The following is a 13,913-nucleotide window of genomic DNA, read 5'->3' as shown; positions in this document are numbered from 1 at the left end:
TTGGCGAACACCATTTCAATTAGATCGATGGTGACTCGGAAGAACGGCCAGTGTTTGTACATATCTTGCAGCATGTGGAGGTTTCTCACATCCTTCTTAATCGCAAACCTAAAAGCTGCTCCGAAACCTAACCATACAGGAAGATGGAATCTTGTTTGCGTCCAAGCAAAGATCCATGGGATTGCACGGAGAGATTCGATCCCACCGCTTGGTTTTCTCTTTGAAGGTCTACTACCAATGTTCATACGTCCATACTCCAGCTCCGGAGTAGCCTGAGAAACCAAACCAACGCTTTGAGGTATACTCAAACACACATAAAAACTTTGGTGAATTATGGATTGATGTGAATGAATACTTACGAGGCGGAAGTACTCGACAAATCGAGGTTCTTGGAAAACGACAGATCGGTATTCCTCAGTTGCAACAACCGCCATTTCATCTAGCAAAGCACGCCACTCAGGTTTTGGTGAAATTGGAGGGTTCATTCCGTGCTCTAGAGTTGCAGCTGTGAAACGCTGAAGTGTTCTGAAGCATAAGTGTTCCTCACCAAATGATTGCTCAATGACCTCACCCTGCACTGTGACTCGAAGAGAGCCGTTAACTGTATCCGGCGGCTGAGACAATATAGCAAGATGAGTAGGACCACCTCCTCTTCCGACTGTGCCACCACGGCCATGGAACATAGTTAGCTTCACTCCATATTTCTTAGCAACCTTCACAAGCTCTTCTTGAGCTTTGTATAGCTCCCAAGCAGCTGAGAGACGCCCAGCATCTTTCCCTGAATCTGAGTAACCGATCATAACCTCTTGTTTACCGTTAATACGGTTTTTGTACCAGTCTATAGAAAAGAGTCTTGCAACAGCTGCAGGAGCTGCTTCAAGATCAGCTAGCTTCTCAAAGAGTGGAACAACTCTAAGTGGCTTTTTCACATGGCATTCACGCTGTAAAAGCTCAACCGCAAGCACATCACTAGGTGAAGTTGCCATAGAGATAATGTAAGCTCCAAAACAATCTGAAGGCAGCTCAGATATGACTTTGAACGTGTCGAGGACATCAGAAATATCTTCGGTTTTGGGAAGATCAGGTCCGAATAGTGGACGTTTTCCACTTAGTTCAGCTAAAAGCCACTCCTGTCGGCCTTCTTCAGACCAGTCTCTATAGGAGGAACCGATGTCCAAATGCTTGGTGATAGCATCCAAGACATCTGTGTGGCGTTCAGACTCTTGCCTAATGTCAACTCTCACAAGGGAGAGTCCAAAGGTAGAGACTTGCCTCAAGAAATCAAGAAGGCTTCCATCAGCTATTGAGCGGTCACCACATGCACATAGTGATCGGTAACAGAGCTCAAGAGGCTCCAAGAACTGTGTAAATAGAAGAGTAAACACAAATTGAAGTCCGTGAATATAATGGCAAGAACAAGGTTCTTAATTAAAATCAGGTAACAATTTAATAAAGAAGCAATATTCAGAGTATGAAAGGCTGCTTACCTCTTCCACATTGGTGAAAGTAGCTTCTTCAGGGATGTCAGAGATTCCGTTACTCAGCAATTGACGAGAGCGCTCACGTGTGTGATACAGTTTATCCCTCACATCACCAAGAATCACACGATATGGCTCAGTTGGAGGAATTGTCTTCCAGAATTCTGCATTGAGTTAAACGAAAAAACAACTTAGAAAATGCAAGAGCAACACCATTGCAGTATGTGTTTCTTTTTCAAGCTTGCAACAAGAAATCTCCAAAACTTCGTACCTATATAATGTTTTGCAGCATCTTTCCTTGAGTTCCTGTGGAGTTCATCCGCCCTAACACGGAACTCATCAGTGCAACGCCACATAGACAACTGCCAAGAAGAACACAAATGAATCAAAAGAATCTTAAAGCAGGAAAAAACTGGCAAATGAGTACATGTAAAAAGAGATAAAAACCTCAAACATCAGATTCTCGATTTGGTTATAGTAGAGATTGGCAGCCATCATTCTAGCCAGCAAGCACACATCTCTAGTGACCTCAGGTGTAACCCTCGGATTACCTGATATTCAGGTAAGTGGATTAGTGGGTGAGCAAAAAAAGGAAATAAGAGAAATATTTGGTTGTCAGTAATCTGAAAACGCATGTACCATCACGATCACCGCCCATCCATGAAGAGAACTGGATCAATGGGGCATTGTAAGGGACACGTTCATCAATCCCAATGTTTTTCAGAGCTGTATCCACACGACGCAAGAACTTGGGGACACCTTTCCAGATTGTCTCATGGAAATAACTCATTCCAGCTCTCATTTCATCTTGTGGGGTTGGAGGTGTTCTTCTAATCTCATCTGTACGGAATGCAGCTTGAATCTAAACAAAACAGGAGAGTTTTAAAAGCCAATCTTCTGAATCAACATGGTACAATTCAATGAGGTTGAGTTCTTACCTCTCTTTGCAGAGACTCATCGAGCTCCTGCTTGTCATCAGGAGTAATGTCCTTTGCATATAGTTGAGCAAGACAGTCTCTTATCCTGAGAAACCATTTAAGGTCAATATACAAAAGCAAAAGAAAAGAAAAAGAAAAAAAAGACAGCAAAAGTAAAAAAAACGAACCTCCCATGCTTCTGAAGCAATGATCTACGCACAGACTGAGTAGGATGAGCAGTCAAAACCAAATCGACAGTCTGATTCTTCAGGGCATCAAAGATCTCTTCAGGGGACTTACCAAGATCAGAAACGAGTCTCTTGAAAGTCTCTTCGATATCGGATTCAGTAGTAGCAGAGCTCTCATCAACGAAATCACCCTTCTTGAGCTTCTTGATCCTGCGGCGGTGAGCAATCTGCACCTCCTCAGCCAAGTTGGCTAAGTTAAGCATGTGAGAGAAAGCCTTGGAGATAACAATGGAGTCACCAGCATCCAAACTCGTCAGGAGACTCCCTAGTTCCTCAAGCTTCTTAGGCTCACGCTTCCCTTCATACTCAGCAGATAGCTCGTATAGCTCTTGAACCTGTTTCCACAAGACCATTTTATCAAATTCACAAATAAACCAAAAACAGAACTATACACCAAAACATTTCACCAGTATACATAACTAACACGTCAACCGAATCTGATTCAAACTTTACATAGTCTCTACTCAATCCAATCCACCAGTAAAAACTTAAAACCACTAAATCGAAACAAAAAGATGAGATTTTTAAGATCTCTAGCTAGCAAATGGGTATAGATTCAATCCTATACAAACAAAAAGAAGAAGAAGAAGAAGAAGAAGAAGGATTGGTACCGTTTCACGGAGATCCTCGCCGTGTAAATCCTGGAGGATATCGAGGAAACGATCGAGGAGAAGAGCATCATACTCAATAAGCTTATCGTCTTCGCTGACTTTAGCAGGAACAAGTTGCCGAAGCTGCGCATCAATTGATGCCATCTTCTCTACGTTCCGACCCGCCATTATCGCCGATCAATCACAAAACTCTCCACCAGCTTTCTCTCAGTTCTTCTCTGTAAATCATATCATATCGAATGAAAACCAAATAATAATTAAATTGAAAAAAAAAAATCTGTTGGCAACTGACTCAAAATTAGCCGAAAAAACAGGGGATTTGGTATAGACTGGCCCGAAAAAAAACTCAGAATTTGATTTGATTGAGACAAACCTTGAAGATAAAAAGAAGAGATCTGCGGATAGTTCGGGAAGAAAGCAAATCGATCGATGTTGGGAAGAATAGAAGAAAAAGGTTTTGTTGGTTGGCGTTTATGGGTTGGGTGAGGGAATCAGATTCAGAGATGAAGGAGAATGAGAAAGCAGAGTCTGAGTATATATAGACGAGAGAGCAAGTGCGTTACACTGTGTAAAACGGGCATGACATGGGAATGCATGCATGCTTTGTATATACAACTCATATTTTAACTCTTTTTTCATTATTTCCCCTATATCTTAAATACTTTATATATTTTTTATTATTATTATTATCATATGTAGTGAAAACTGAAAAGTATATATTCAGCAAATCCATCTTATGTAATTGTACAGAGGAATAATACTCAGGGATATTCTTTCAAATATAATATATATGGTAAATTTAAAAAAAAAGAATCATTTCACTAATTCAATTCTATTTTCTCATAGGGTGAATATAATTTTCGAATATAATTAATATAGCCATAGTAATTCAATTGATTCTGTGGAGCATTACATAATTAAGTTATAAGTGGTCAAAGATCTCTTGTATATGGATCTTCATTTCTTAATTGTAAAAGAGACAATTATGGAATTTACCTTTCATTGGATTTTGAATGAATCTTAGCTGATGAAGAAAATAAACATACAGGATCGTGTGAGCTCGTGCATGCATCTTTGTCTATGTACAGATCTCTCTGACTTACCCTAACTTTCACATACGATCAAGTTGACTTTTAAAATGTTTTAGACTTTTAGTTCTTCAGTATATATATTTTACTTTATTTCTTTAAAATTACTATAAACAATTAGCATGTTATTTTATTTTATTTTAATATTTTATATGATAACATGATATCATACTATAATTTAGTAAAATCATTTGCCTACTGATTGAAAAAATGAATAGATTTACGGGTTTTTAGTCTTATTGTTGGCTATTAACGGAATATTCGAATCACTGAGTACGTCATTATAATATGCAACTCAAGTCAACCAAGTTTGTGATCTGTTGTTAAAAATTATATAGAGCTTGTGATCTGTTCGAATATTCGATTTAATTCTGATTCATTTTCGTCGTAGTAGTATCAGTGTATCACACTTGAAAAAACAAAATTCGATTACGTTTCAAATTTTTAGGACTAATAAAAAATGTCGTTTCAAACCATCGAAATATTAGGGAGCTTAGCGTGTCAAATATTTTGGAATAACTAAACTCTCTATACGTTTATAAAATATTAAAATTAGAGATTAGAAAAATGGCTCTTGGGTAGACTGATTCGTTTTAAGCATATAGATCATTGACCCTTCTGTATCTCTTAATATGTTATTTTATAAATCATTGCCGTCTTCTTAATTTGAAATTTAGCGATAATGCTGAATTAAATATAACGAAAATTTTATAGTTTATACATCGCTTTATTGGCTCAAAGCAATAAACAAAGTTCAATTATTGACTAATATATATATATATATATATATATATTGGTCACTGGATGATAGATACATTAATATAAAAGTTATGCATTAGTGATTAGTGATTTGGTGTGGGGTCAGTGTCGGTGATAATTTGGTTGACGTATTAGATGATAAGTTAACATTATTTATCAGAAACATTCGAGGAGGGTAACGACGATAGTCTTCATTTTATATTTCAATTTTTAGTTAATGAATAATCACAAGTGGGATAATTCATGAAAAGCAAATATGGTGAGGCTTATCAAGTTAAAAAATAAAGTTTGTATGTTGCGATGTCACTTAACTTTAAATCATATATAAATTATTATCTGTTATCCTGTTTTTCTCTCAAATATTCTGCTCTTTCTTAACCTTTAATTTTTTATACAAATATTTTGCATTTTGCAATATTCTTTCCTAGTTCTATTTTTTTATTTATTTAATTTCTTAAATTACCAAAAAGAGATTAATTATATATAATTGACGAAAGAGAAAGAAGTGGGACAACAAAGAGAAAGCTTTAAGATCAACGAAATTGATATTTGGTTAAAATTTGAGTCAGCAACATTGAAGCCTATGACTCTATGAGCAACTCAAGACATTGTTAATAGTTGAGCACAGCTTGGTCTAGAAGACTGGAAATCTTCAGGCTAGCGGAAAAAAAAAAAACAGGACAGCTTCCAATGTTATCTCATAGCAAGTTACCTACTCGGTTCTGATTCAAACATATGTTAACAAAACTTAAACAGCAGATTTCCTTGGCGTAGGGACTTGTCTTACTTGTCTGTTCATTTGTTCAACAGCAGATTTCTCAGGCAACCAACTCAGACTCAGCTTTTTCTGCAGGAATATGATTTTGGAAGACTGTTTGGTAATCCAAGCTTCTAGCGGTTTCAAAGAAATGAGCCACAGCTTCCTCTGGTGTCCCTACCAAGACACCGTGTCCTAGATTGAGAATATGCCCCTTTGGTCCAGCACACTTCACAACTCTGACAACAAAAGAAACATTACTTTCAGTTTCTTGAATTTAACTTCATAAGCATAGCTCTATCATCAGCTGAACAAAGTAACTACCTACCTTAGAATTTCTTCGGTTAAAGCAGGGAGCGGAGAGAATAGGTAAGCTGGATCCACATTTCCCTGTACACTAACATCACTTCCCAATCGCCTCCTTCCATCAGCCATATCTACAGTCCAGTCAAGCCCAATAACATCAGCTCCAGTAGTCTTCATTCGCTCAAGAAGGCCACCATTTCCATTGATGTAGAAAACTATAGGCGTATCTGGACATCTTTTCTTTACAGCATGAATGATCTGGCGAGCCCAAAATGACATGAAAAACGTTAGACGTCAAAAGAGAATCTAGTCCTCAAGATGAAAGCACTTAAATTATACCTCTTCGATGTAGGGTTTGGACCAGCGTTCCCACATCTCAGGAGTCAGCTGGCCACCCCATGAATCGAATATTTGTATGCAATGAGCTCCGTGCTCAACTTGGTAAACAACATACTCCGTAATGGCCTTGGTTAAATGAGATAAGAGAGCTCTCAATACGTTTGGTGCAGTGTGGCACATATTCTTTATGACCGTATACGTCCGAGTTGTTCCTCCTTCAACAATATATGTTGCAATTGTCCAAGGAGCTCCAACAAAACCTAATACAGCAGCATGTTCCCCAACCTTTCAAAACAAGAAACCGTTTTCACAAACTGGAAGGTATTGGTTAAGTCTAGAGGAAAGCTGAGAAGAAGGAGGAAAACCACCTCTTGTCTCAGAATCTTGAGAGAATCTCCAACAAACTGCAGTTTCTCGAAATCAATGGGATGCAACTTCTTTAAATCTTCTTCAGTTCGGATGGGAGATTGGATCACGGGGCCTTTTACATCTTCGATGTCAAATGGGACACCAAATGCGGGTAAAGGCGTGAGGATGTCAGAGAAAATGATGACACCGTCTGGTCTAAATGCTTGCCAAGGCTGCAAAGAGATTTCCACGATTAGATCAGTGTTTTCTGACCTCTCTCTGAAGGACGGGTGTTTCTTGGCGAGCTTTTGGTAAACAGCCATATACCTTCCTGCTTGCCTCATCATCCAAGCTGGAGGGCGACTCACAACTTGCCCTTTCGCAGCCTTAACCAACAATGGATCTGATTATAACATTTTTGAACAAAATGTGAGAAAACTCTTTTAGACTTACAAAAAGGTTAAGGCTACAGTTTCATTGATCGTTACTAGCTAAAATATCAAGTTAAGTGACCTAAAAACTGGAAATTTCGTCTTCTGTTCCACATGGTCAAAAGAGAAACTAACACCAATTCAAGGGCAACTTCAAGCTAAAACATCTACACTCAAGAGCTGTTCAATTTTGACATTCCAATGAGCAGCTAGAAACCTGAATCTCTAACAATATCACTTCACAATCGAAAAGCACAAATCTCCAAGAATTTAGATTGCAGGAAGATACATACCGGAAGAGGAGGAGGAGGAGCAAGCTACGAGGAGCTTCCGAGCAGCAAGACTGTGTCTTTTTGGATCACAAACCAATCCCACATTGATGGGATTCGATCGAAACCCTATCGGTAACGACAATCCCGAGGAGTAGCATCTCGACGAGCTACAGGCACTGTGTATGAAAAAAAANAAAAAAAAAAAAAAAAAAAAAAAAGTCTCGGACTTTAGCAAGAAGAGTACTAAACAAGCATAACTGAAATCGAAAGAACAAAAATTGGAACTTTAATCGGACCTGGTTGGTGATGATAAGCTCATTTTCAATCACAGAAGAAGCAAAGAGTTTGAAGATCAATGCTTTCTGTGATTTTACCCGCTTCCTTGGTTCGGTCTGGTCAGATGTTTCCCTTATCAACGAGGGGAAGACAGAGAGAGATGCGATTGAAAGGTCAACTCTTTGATCTTCTTAAGTCAATCCCTTGGACGGCTGTTATGTAGCCACGTATGACATATCAGGATAATAGTAGGACCCACCTTTCGGATTCTTTAGAGTATCTCCATCCAGTAGTTGCTTAACAGTTGCTAAAGTATTATTATACCAGATAAAATTTAATATTTTTTTTGTATGATTTAGTTTAGAATCGTTGTTGTTTTTATCTAGATGTTTTTGGTATGTTTAGAAACTTGTCTGTGTCAGTTTCTGATTGGGTGGAAGAAAAATAAATATTTTTTTTTTTGTTATTTAATTTTCTCTCTCGTTTCTCCCTTGATCCCATCGACTTCCATATCATCTCCGCAGAAAAGACGACGATAGAATTGAAGGTCATTCAGTTGGATATTGGATTTGACCGGCGGCATCACATCTCCACCGTAAGAGACACCATCGACGATCTCGGTTCATCAATTCGATCGCGATTTGGTTGAATAAATCGGATATTTGGTTGCTTTTTCTCTCTCGTCTGTGTTTATATGATTGTTCGCTTAGCTCCGAGTTTCTCTGGATTTGAAATATACGAGTTCGCTGCTCTGGATTTCGTTTTATCTTTCCGATTTGTACTCTGAGATTTTTGTATGTTTGTTTGTTTCCTACGTCTTTTTGTACAATTTGACTTTCAATTTTGAGATTGATTTCGTAGAACACTCGCTTTGTAGAATGTGCTGAGATAGCTTAATAAATGTAGCCTGTGATGTTTTATTATTCTAATCTGTAGGTGAAGTTTTCGCTTACTTGTGTTGTGACATTCAGATTTACATGTGCGAGCCAGAGTTGCTTCAGTTTGGTTATTCTGGAATTGATTGATCAGGTTCGTCTAATAGTTGTTTCAGTTCGTTGTCACTGCTTTACTCTTTGTTTGACGAGAGTCTCTGTTAAAAGTGCTCTTACTAATAATGCAGTACGAGAAAGTTGAGAAGATTGGTGAAGGAACTTACGGTGTGGTTTATAAGGCACGAGACAAAGTGACCAATGAGACTATCTATCTATAGCTTTGAAGAAGATCCGGCTTGAGCAGGAGGATGAAGGCGGCGTGCCTAGCACAGCAAATTAGAGAAAATCTCCGTGCTCCGTGGAATTGCGTATTGCCACTCTCACAGAGTTCTCCATCGTGATCTACAGCCACATAATTTGTTGATTGATCGCCCCCACCAACTCACTAAAGCTTGCAGATTTTATTTAGACTGACCAGAGCATTTGGTATCCCTGTCAGGACGGTTACTCATGCGGTGCCAAAGAGCTTAATTCTTTGTTCATATGTTTCTGTAATGAAATCTTTGGCATGGGCTTCATATTTGCTTCATTCCTCAAGGGTAAAGAACCACTTACGTATCTGATATATACGTTAATAAAGGACTAAGAAATTTCAGATAGACGGTCGAATAATGTTAGATTCGAGATATTCATAATAAGTTTCAGTGCTAGATTCAGATTTTGACGTCTTTGTTCATGACGTAAGTTTGGTGCAAATCAAAATTAAAATTAATCATTTTGTAATCTATTTTTAATATGCTTTTATGTCATGTTTGTTTAAACTTTTATTGAATGCAATATTTTTAAGTTTTTAAAAATATACGAGTCTTATAAATTTTAACAAAATATCATAATAATTTACAATTACAAAAAAAAATATTTTTAAGAACCTCAAATTTAACAATCTTCAATGGACCTATGAAATATTAAAGTTTTGGACCTATGAAATATTAAAGTTTCTTAAGAAGTTCTTAATTTCACTTTTTTTTTTTCAAATTTAAGAATAAAATTTGTTTTAAAATACTTTCATTACATTCTTTGATGGGGATACTCTTAGTTGCTTCCGGTACAATTCTCTGGTTCGGTTTATAACGGTTTAGACACAGGTTAAATTTGATACCACTTCAAATTGATCGGTTTATTCTCACATCTTGAGTGTTTTGAAGTAAGGTTCTAAGAGTATGCCATTAGTCATCCTCATTTCAGTGTCTCTAACTTTTCATAATATTAAAAATAATACTAATTTAAATTTAAATTTTCACACCCTTGTTTTTATTTTTTTCTCCTCCCATTAGTCATCCCTAAGTGTCTTATTATTTTTATTAAAAATTGTGTTTTAAGTATATTTTATACATAAATGTTGGTTATATAATGTATGCAATATTAGGAAAATAAAACTAGAAACTGTAGGTATAGTAGAATACATATAGTAAAAAAACAAATATATTAAATTAAAAAAACTTTAAAAGAAGATCAAATAAGAACATCCATAGCAACAACATTCCGGCTGAGAAAGCAGAAAACGCAAACAACAACTTGTAGTATACCATCAGTCAGGCTTACCGCTGACNTTTTTTCCTTAAAAATAATACTAATTTAAGTTTAAATCCTTACACCCTTGTTTTTATTTTTTCTCCCCCCATTAGTCATCCCTAAGTGTCTTATTATTTTTGTTACAAAATGTGTTTTAAGTATATTTTATAATGTTATAAATGTTGGTTATATAATGTATGCAATGTTAGGAAAATAAAACTAGAAACTGTAAGTATAGTAGAATACATATAGTAAAAAAAAAATTATTACTTTAAAAGAAGATCAAATAAGAACATCCATAGCAACAACATTCCGGCTGAGAAAGCAGAAAATGCAAACAACAACTTGTAGTATAGTTAACTCTTAAGGGAAAAAAAGAACTCATCAGTCAGGCTTACCGCTGACTGTGGACTAGTAGTGGGAGTGTCTGCAATGCCTTCGCCAGGGCTGGCACTAGTAGAGGGAACACTGCAACTTGTAGGTGAACCCGGTGATCCTTGTGCATCGTTTTGGCCTTGTAAGCCTTTGAAGTCACCAACATCAATGCCTTCGCCAGGGTTGTACACCTCCAACCACACAACGGTCTGGTTCCGGGACAAGATCCTAAACCAATGTTCCCAGAAGCATCACATACTCATCAAAGACCAAAGATTTTGAAGCAATAGTTAAACAGAGCAAAACCATTTTTCAGTTTTGAATTCGTACCTGCATTTGTTGGATTACCGCAAGATCGAACGTCCACAAGCCAAGCCTAGAAGCAGCAACTCCAGACATGAGCATGTATGATGCTAATTTCTCCTTTTCCACCCAAATGGATCCAACACAAACTAAAAGACAGGTCCGCTACAGAAACAAGAGCCCCACTTTGATAACATATTCATATAAATCAAAGACCAGTTCAGATAAAGTGGTGTTCTGTTCTCCCCTGTTTTCTTAGCAAATCCAGAAATCTCAAGGAATCTAAGCTTACCCTTGTGTCATTGATTAGCTATGTCAAAGCAATTCCCACAAACATTACACAATTTGATTCCGATTCTATAGCAATTCTCACAAACCAATCGAAAGGAACCTAGCTGAGAATGGTGAAAACCCATGTACTTTTCTATCTTAAGAGCCCATCATCCTTCCCTCTTAAAATTATCATCAGCATTATCATATCATATAAGTCTAATACATGTCTTCTACAACCTTGAGCTGATCTAGCAAAAGCTTGTACAACCATAGGATTACAAAGCAAAGAGTAATCAACATTACAAGACCAACAGTTCAGTTTTTTGTGATAATCAGAAATCTACTAAAATCAAGTGGACTCTCAAAACAACATTTCCTCACGTTTAACAACTCCATCATCAAACAATTTCTGCAGGACTAACCCAATCTACAGCAGGAACCGGGAATTCCCAAATGAGGCAAACTAAAGATGAGCAGTGTTAAGCAAACCCATTGAGATACACAACACACAACACAACGCATAAGAAAGAACACAACTTTTTTTTTGCTCCAAGTCCCATAAGAACAAAAAAAATCAAAGCTTTCCTCACACAAAGTATCAAATCGAACAAAAGAAAAAAACTTTTTCATAAACCTATACAGCTCACATCACCTATGACTTTCAAAACTTATACAAGAAACATCACCTACACAGTTCACCGTGAGCCTTCTTGCAATTGCATAATGACATACATCAAATCTGACCAAAAACATCGTCTGATAACTGGAAGAAAACATAAGGAACATGGAAAAGTTTATTATTTATTTGTGATGTTTCTTTTTCCAATTGTCAATCACAGCAAGAGCGAGGTTTTTTTTGTCTCTGGTCATATATCAAGCCAGTAAATGATGTTGTCTGGTTAGATGCTCGAGTCGTGGCGGCAGTTTCAGCGTTTTCTTCTTGCAAACAGTTTCACGCTTGTCATATAGAATGGTGTAGTTGGAGCTACTGATGTTTCTGAAGTAACATTGGTCACTTCCAACATATTTATACACTTGTTGTGTGCTTCCGTATCCATTGACCACTGAGTTATTCTTCACCACCATAACCCCTTGCCCATCTTGCTTGTTTTCGAGCTTGCTCTTGAATGTTCTCATCAACCCTTTGTCGCTCTCTGATCTCTCCTCGTTGAATCCCATCGTGACATTCGAAATCTGCAGAGATGTGTCATTCTGCTGCTCCAAAGAGTCAGAGTAGAGGTAAAAAGGAAAGCTCTTGATGGATTTCGCGCAGTAGACCTCTCTCGAGGCTTTCTTGGCGTGAATACGATCATCGGCTTGGATCAACTGGTCTATGATCTGCAAGCCCCCATCTTTACCTAAAACCATCGTGTTTTCATAGGTGAATTCTTGATTGGCATTGGTTATAATGTCCCCATGAGAGGATTTAACCAGCTCGATCGAAGTTATCGACCTCTTTGCTTTCGTCGTGAAGTTCCCATTCAAGCCTTTAAAGTCTGAGACAGAGCTAAGCTTCAAAGAGCTTTTACTAAACTCCAACACCTTCCCTTCCACTATCTCCCTCTCCTGATCCAACCAAAGATGCAAATTCGCATCGATATACCAAACATTCAAAGCGTTTGTCACACTAAACCCGACCTTATGAGTCTTCCCATCCAACAAACTTCCCAAGAACGGCGTGATCTCAACATCATAACTCGGCAAATCAAAAGAGCCAATAGCAGTAATCGGTCTCCATAGCAAAGGATTAATCCCACCAGTGAAAACAACAGGGAAAGGCCAAACAGCACCAGCGATATCACCGTCGAGACTAACCACAACTTCTCTAAAAGGTCCATTACCAGCAACACTGAGATTATTAGCAGTAACGTAGTCATTAGGAAGATTACCATACCAAAACTCATCATTCTCATGGAAAGAAACATAAACCTCAAGAACAGCTCTATACACATTCCTAGGGATCTCAAACTCCTTATACTTAGAATCACTCGAATTCACGATTTCAAACCACAACCCATCGTTTAACGGAAGGTTTCTAGAAACAGGCAAGATCATATCAGCTTGAGGAGAGCTGTAACCAGAATCTTCAAGATTCTTTTCGAGTTGATAGAAATGGAAAGTGACATCGACATGGTAAACACCAGTATAGGTCTTATCTATAAGATTACCGAGATACACAGCGAGGATCTGAGTCTCGTTCTTGACGAGGATAGAGTGATACTTGGTTACATCTTTCTCAACTGACCAAACGATTCCGTTTGGTCTAGGCTCGGCGGTGCAGCTCCGGAGAATCTCAACGCCGTCAAGCCAAACTCCGAAGATACGATCGAACTGTCTTCCTTTGCTGGTGGATTTGAATTCGAGGACGATTTTGGAGAACTCTCGAGACGACGAGCAGTGGGAGGGAAGCGTGTAATTAGCGAGAACCGGTGGTTTAGCGTAGGTGTAGCCAAAGTCATGGCGGAGAATATGATACGAGCATGACGGTGGTGGTTGAGATGTCGGAAGATTTGGTACGGGAGGTTTTTGAACCTCGAAGTAACGAGTACGGGATTTGGTGACGTTTTGAGGAAGAGCAGAGAAGAAGAGAGGAGGTTTGAAACGTGATCTGGTTACGTGGAGATCGGC

The 13,913-nt window shown here is 38.0% G+C and overlaps 3 protein-coding genes and 1 long non-coding RNA gene across 4 annotated transcripts in view; 1 reads left to right on the top strand and 3 right to left on the bottom strand.

Moving 5' to 3' along the window:
• Window positions 1-3,758, bottom strand: part of LOC104767516 (phosphoenolpyruvate carboxylase 3-like) — a 5,605-nt gene extending 1,847 nt beyond the window's left edge. The window contains exons 1-10 of the mRNA XM_019241482.1: window positions 3,628-3,758; window positions 3,255-3,472; window positions 2,584-2,978; window positions 2,417-2,501; window positions 2,118-2,340; window positions 1,926-2,029; window positions 1,750-1,840; window positions 1,488-1,642; window positions 360-1,361; window positions 4-272 (exon numbers count right to left, since the gene is read on the bottom strand). Coding sequence (XP_019097027.1) covers window positions 4-272; window positions 360-1,361; window positions 1,488-1,642; window positions 1,750-1,840; window positions 1,926-2,029; window positions 2,118-2,340; window positions 2,417-2,501; window positions 2,584-2,978; window positions 3,255-3,422 — 2,492 coding nt within the window. The 5' untranslated portion in view covers window positions 3,423-3,472; window positions 3,628-3,758. The remainder of the gene's footprint in view (window positions 1-3; window positions 273-359; window positions 1,362-1,487; window positions 1,643-1,749; window positions 1,841-1,925; window positions 2,030-2,117; window positions 2,341-2,416; window positions 2,502-2,583; window positions 2,979-3,254; window positions 3,473-3,627) is intronic.
• On the bottom strand, window positions 5,623-7,994 carry LOC104765312 (uroporphyrinogen decarboxylase 1, chloroplastic). Its single transcript, XM_010489006.2, has 6 exons — window positions 7,851-7,994; window positions 7,576-7,730; window positions 6,872-7,254; window positions 6,504-6,788; window positions 6,187-6,422; window positions 5,623-6,097 (listed from the first exon to the last, which is right to left on the bottom strand). Exons 1-6 carry the CDS (start codon window positions 7,871-7,873, stop codon window positions 5,920-5,922), a joined length of 1,260 nt encoding a protein of 419 aa, XP_010487308.1. The 5' UTR covers window positions 7,874-7,994; the 3' UTR covers window positions 5,623-5,919.
• On the top strand, window positions 8,215-9,480 carry LOC104765311. Its single transcript, XR_763865.2, has 2 exons — window positions 8,215-8,859; window positions 8,951-9,480. It is a non-coding gene; the product is annotated as an uncharacterized LOC104765311 (long non-coding RNA).
• Window positions 11,889-13,913, bottom strand: LOC104765310 (peptide-N4-(N-acetyl-beta-glucosaminyl)asparagine amidase A-like; the record flags this gene model as incomplete). The annotated part of the gene is given in 1 exon segment (XM_010489004.1): window positions 11,889-13,913. A coding segment is annotated over 1 exon segment (1,755 nt), but the record flags the coding sequence as incomplete, so codon positions are not given.

This window comes from Camelina sativa, chromosome 19 (assembly GCF_000633955.1).
Source record: "Camelina sativa cultivar DH55 chromosome 19, Cs, whole genome shotgun sequence".
NCBI classification, from domain to species: Eukaryota; Viridiplantae; Streptophyta; class Magnoliopsida; order Brassicales; family Brassicaceae; genus Camelina; species Camelina sativa.
The sequence above is the reverse complement of the archived record's forward strand: the minus strand, read 5'-3'. Positions and strand labels throughout refer to the sequence as shown.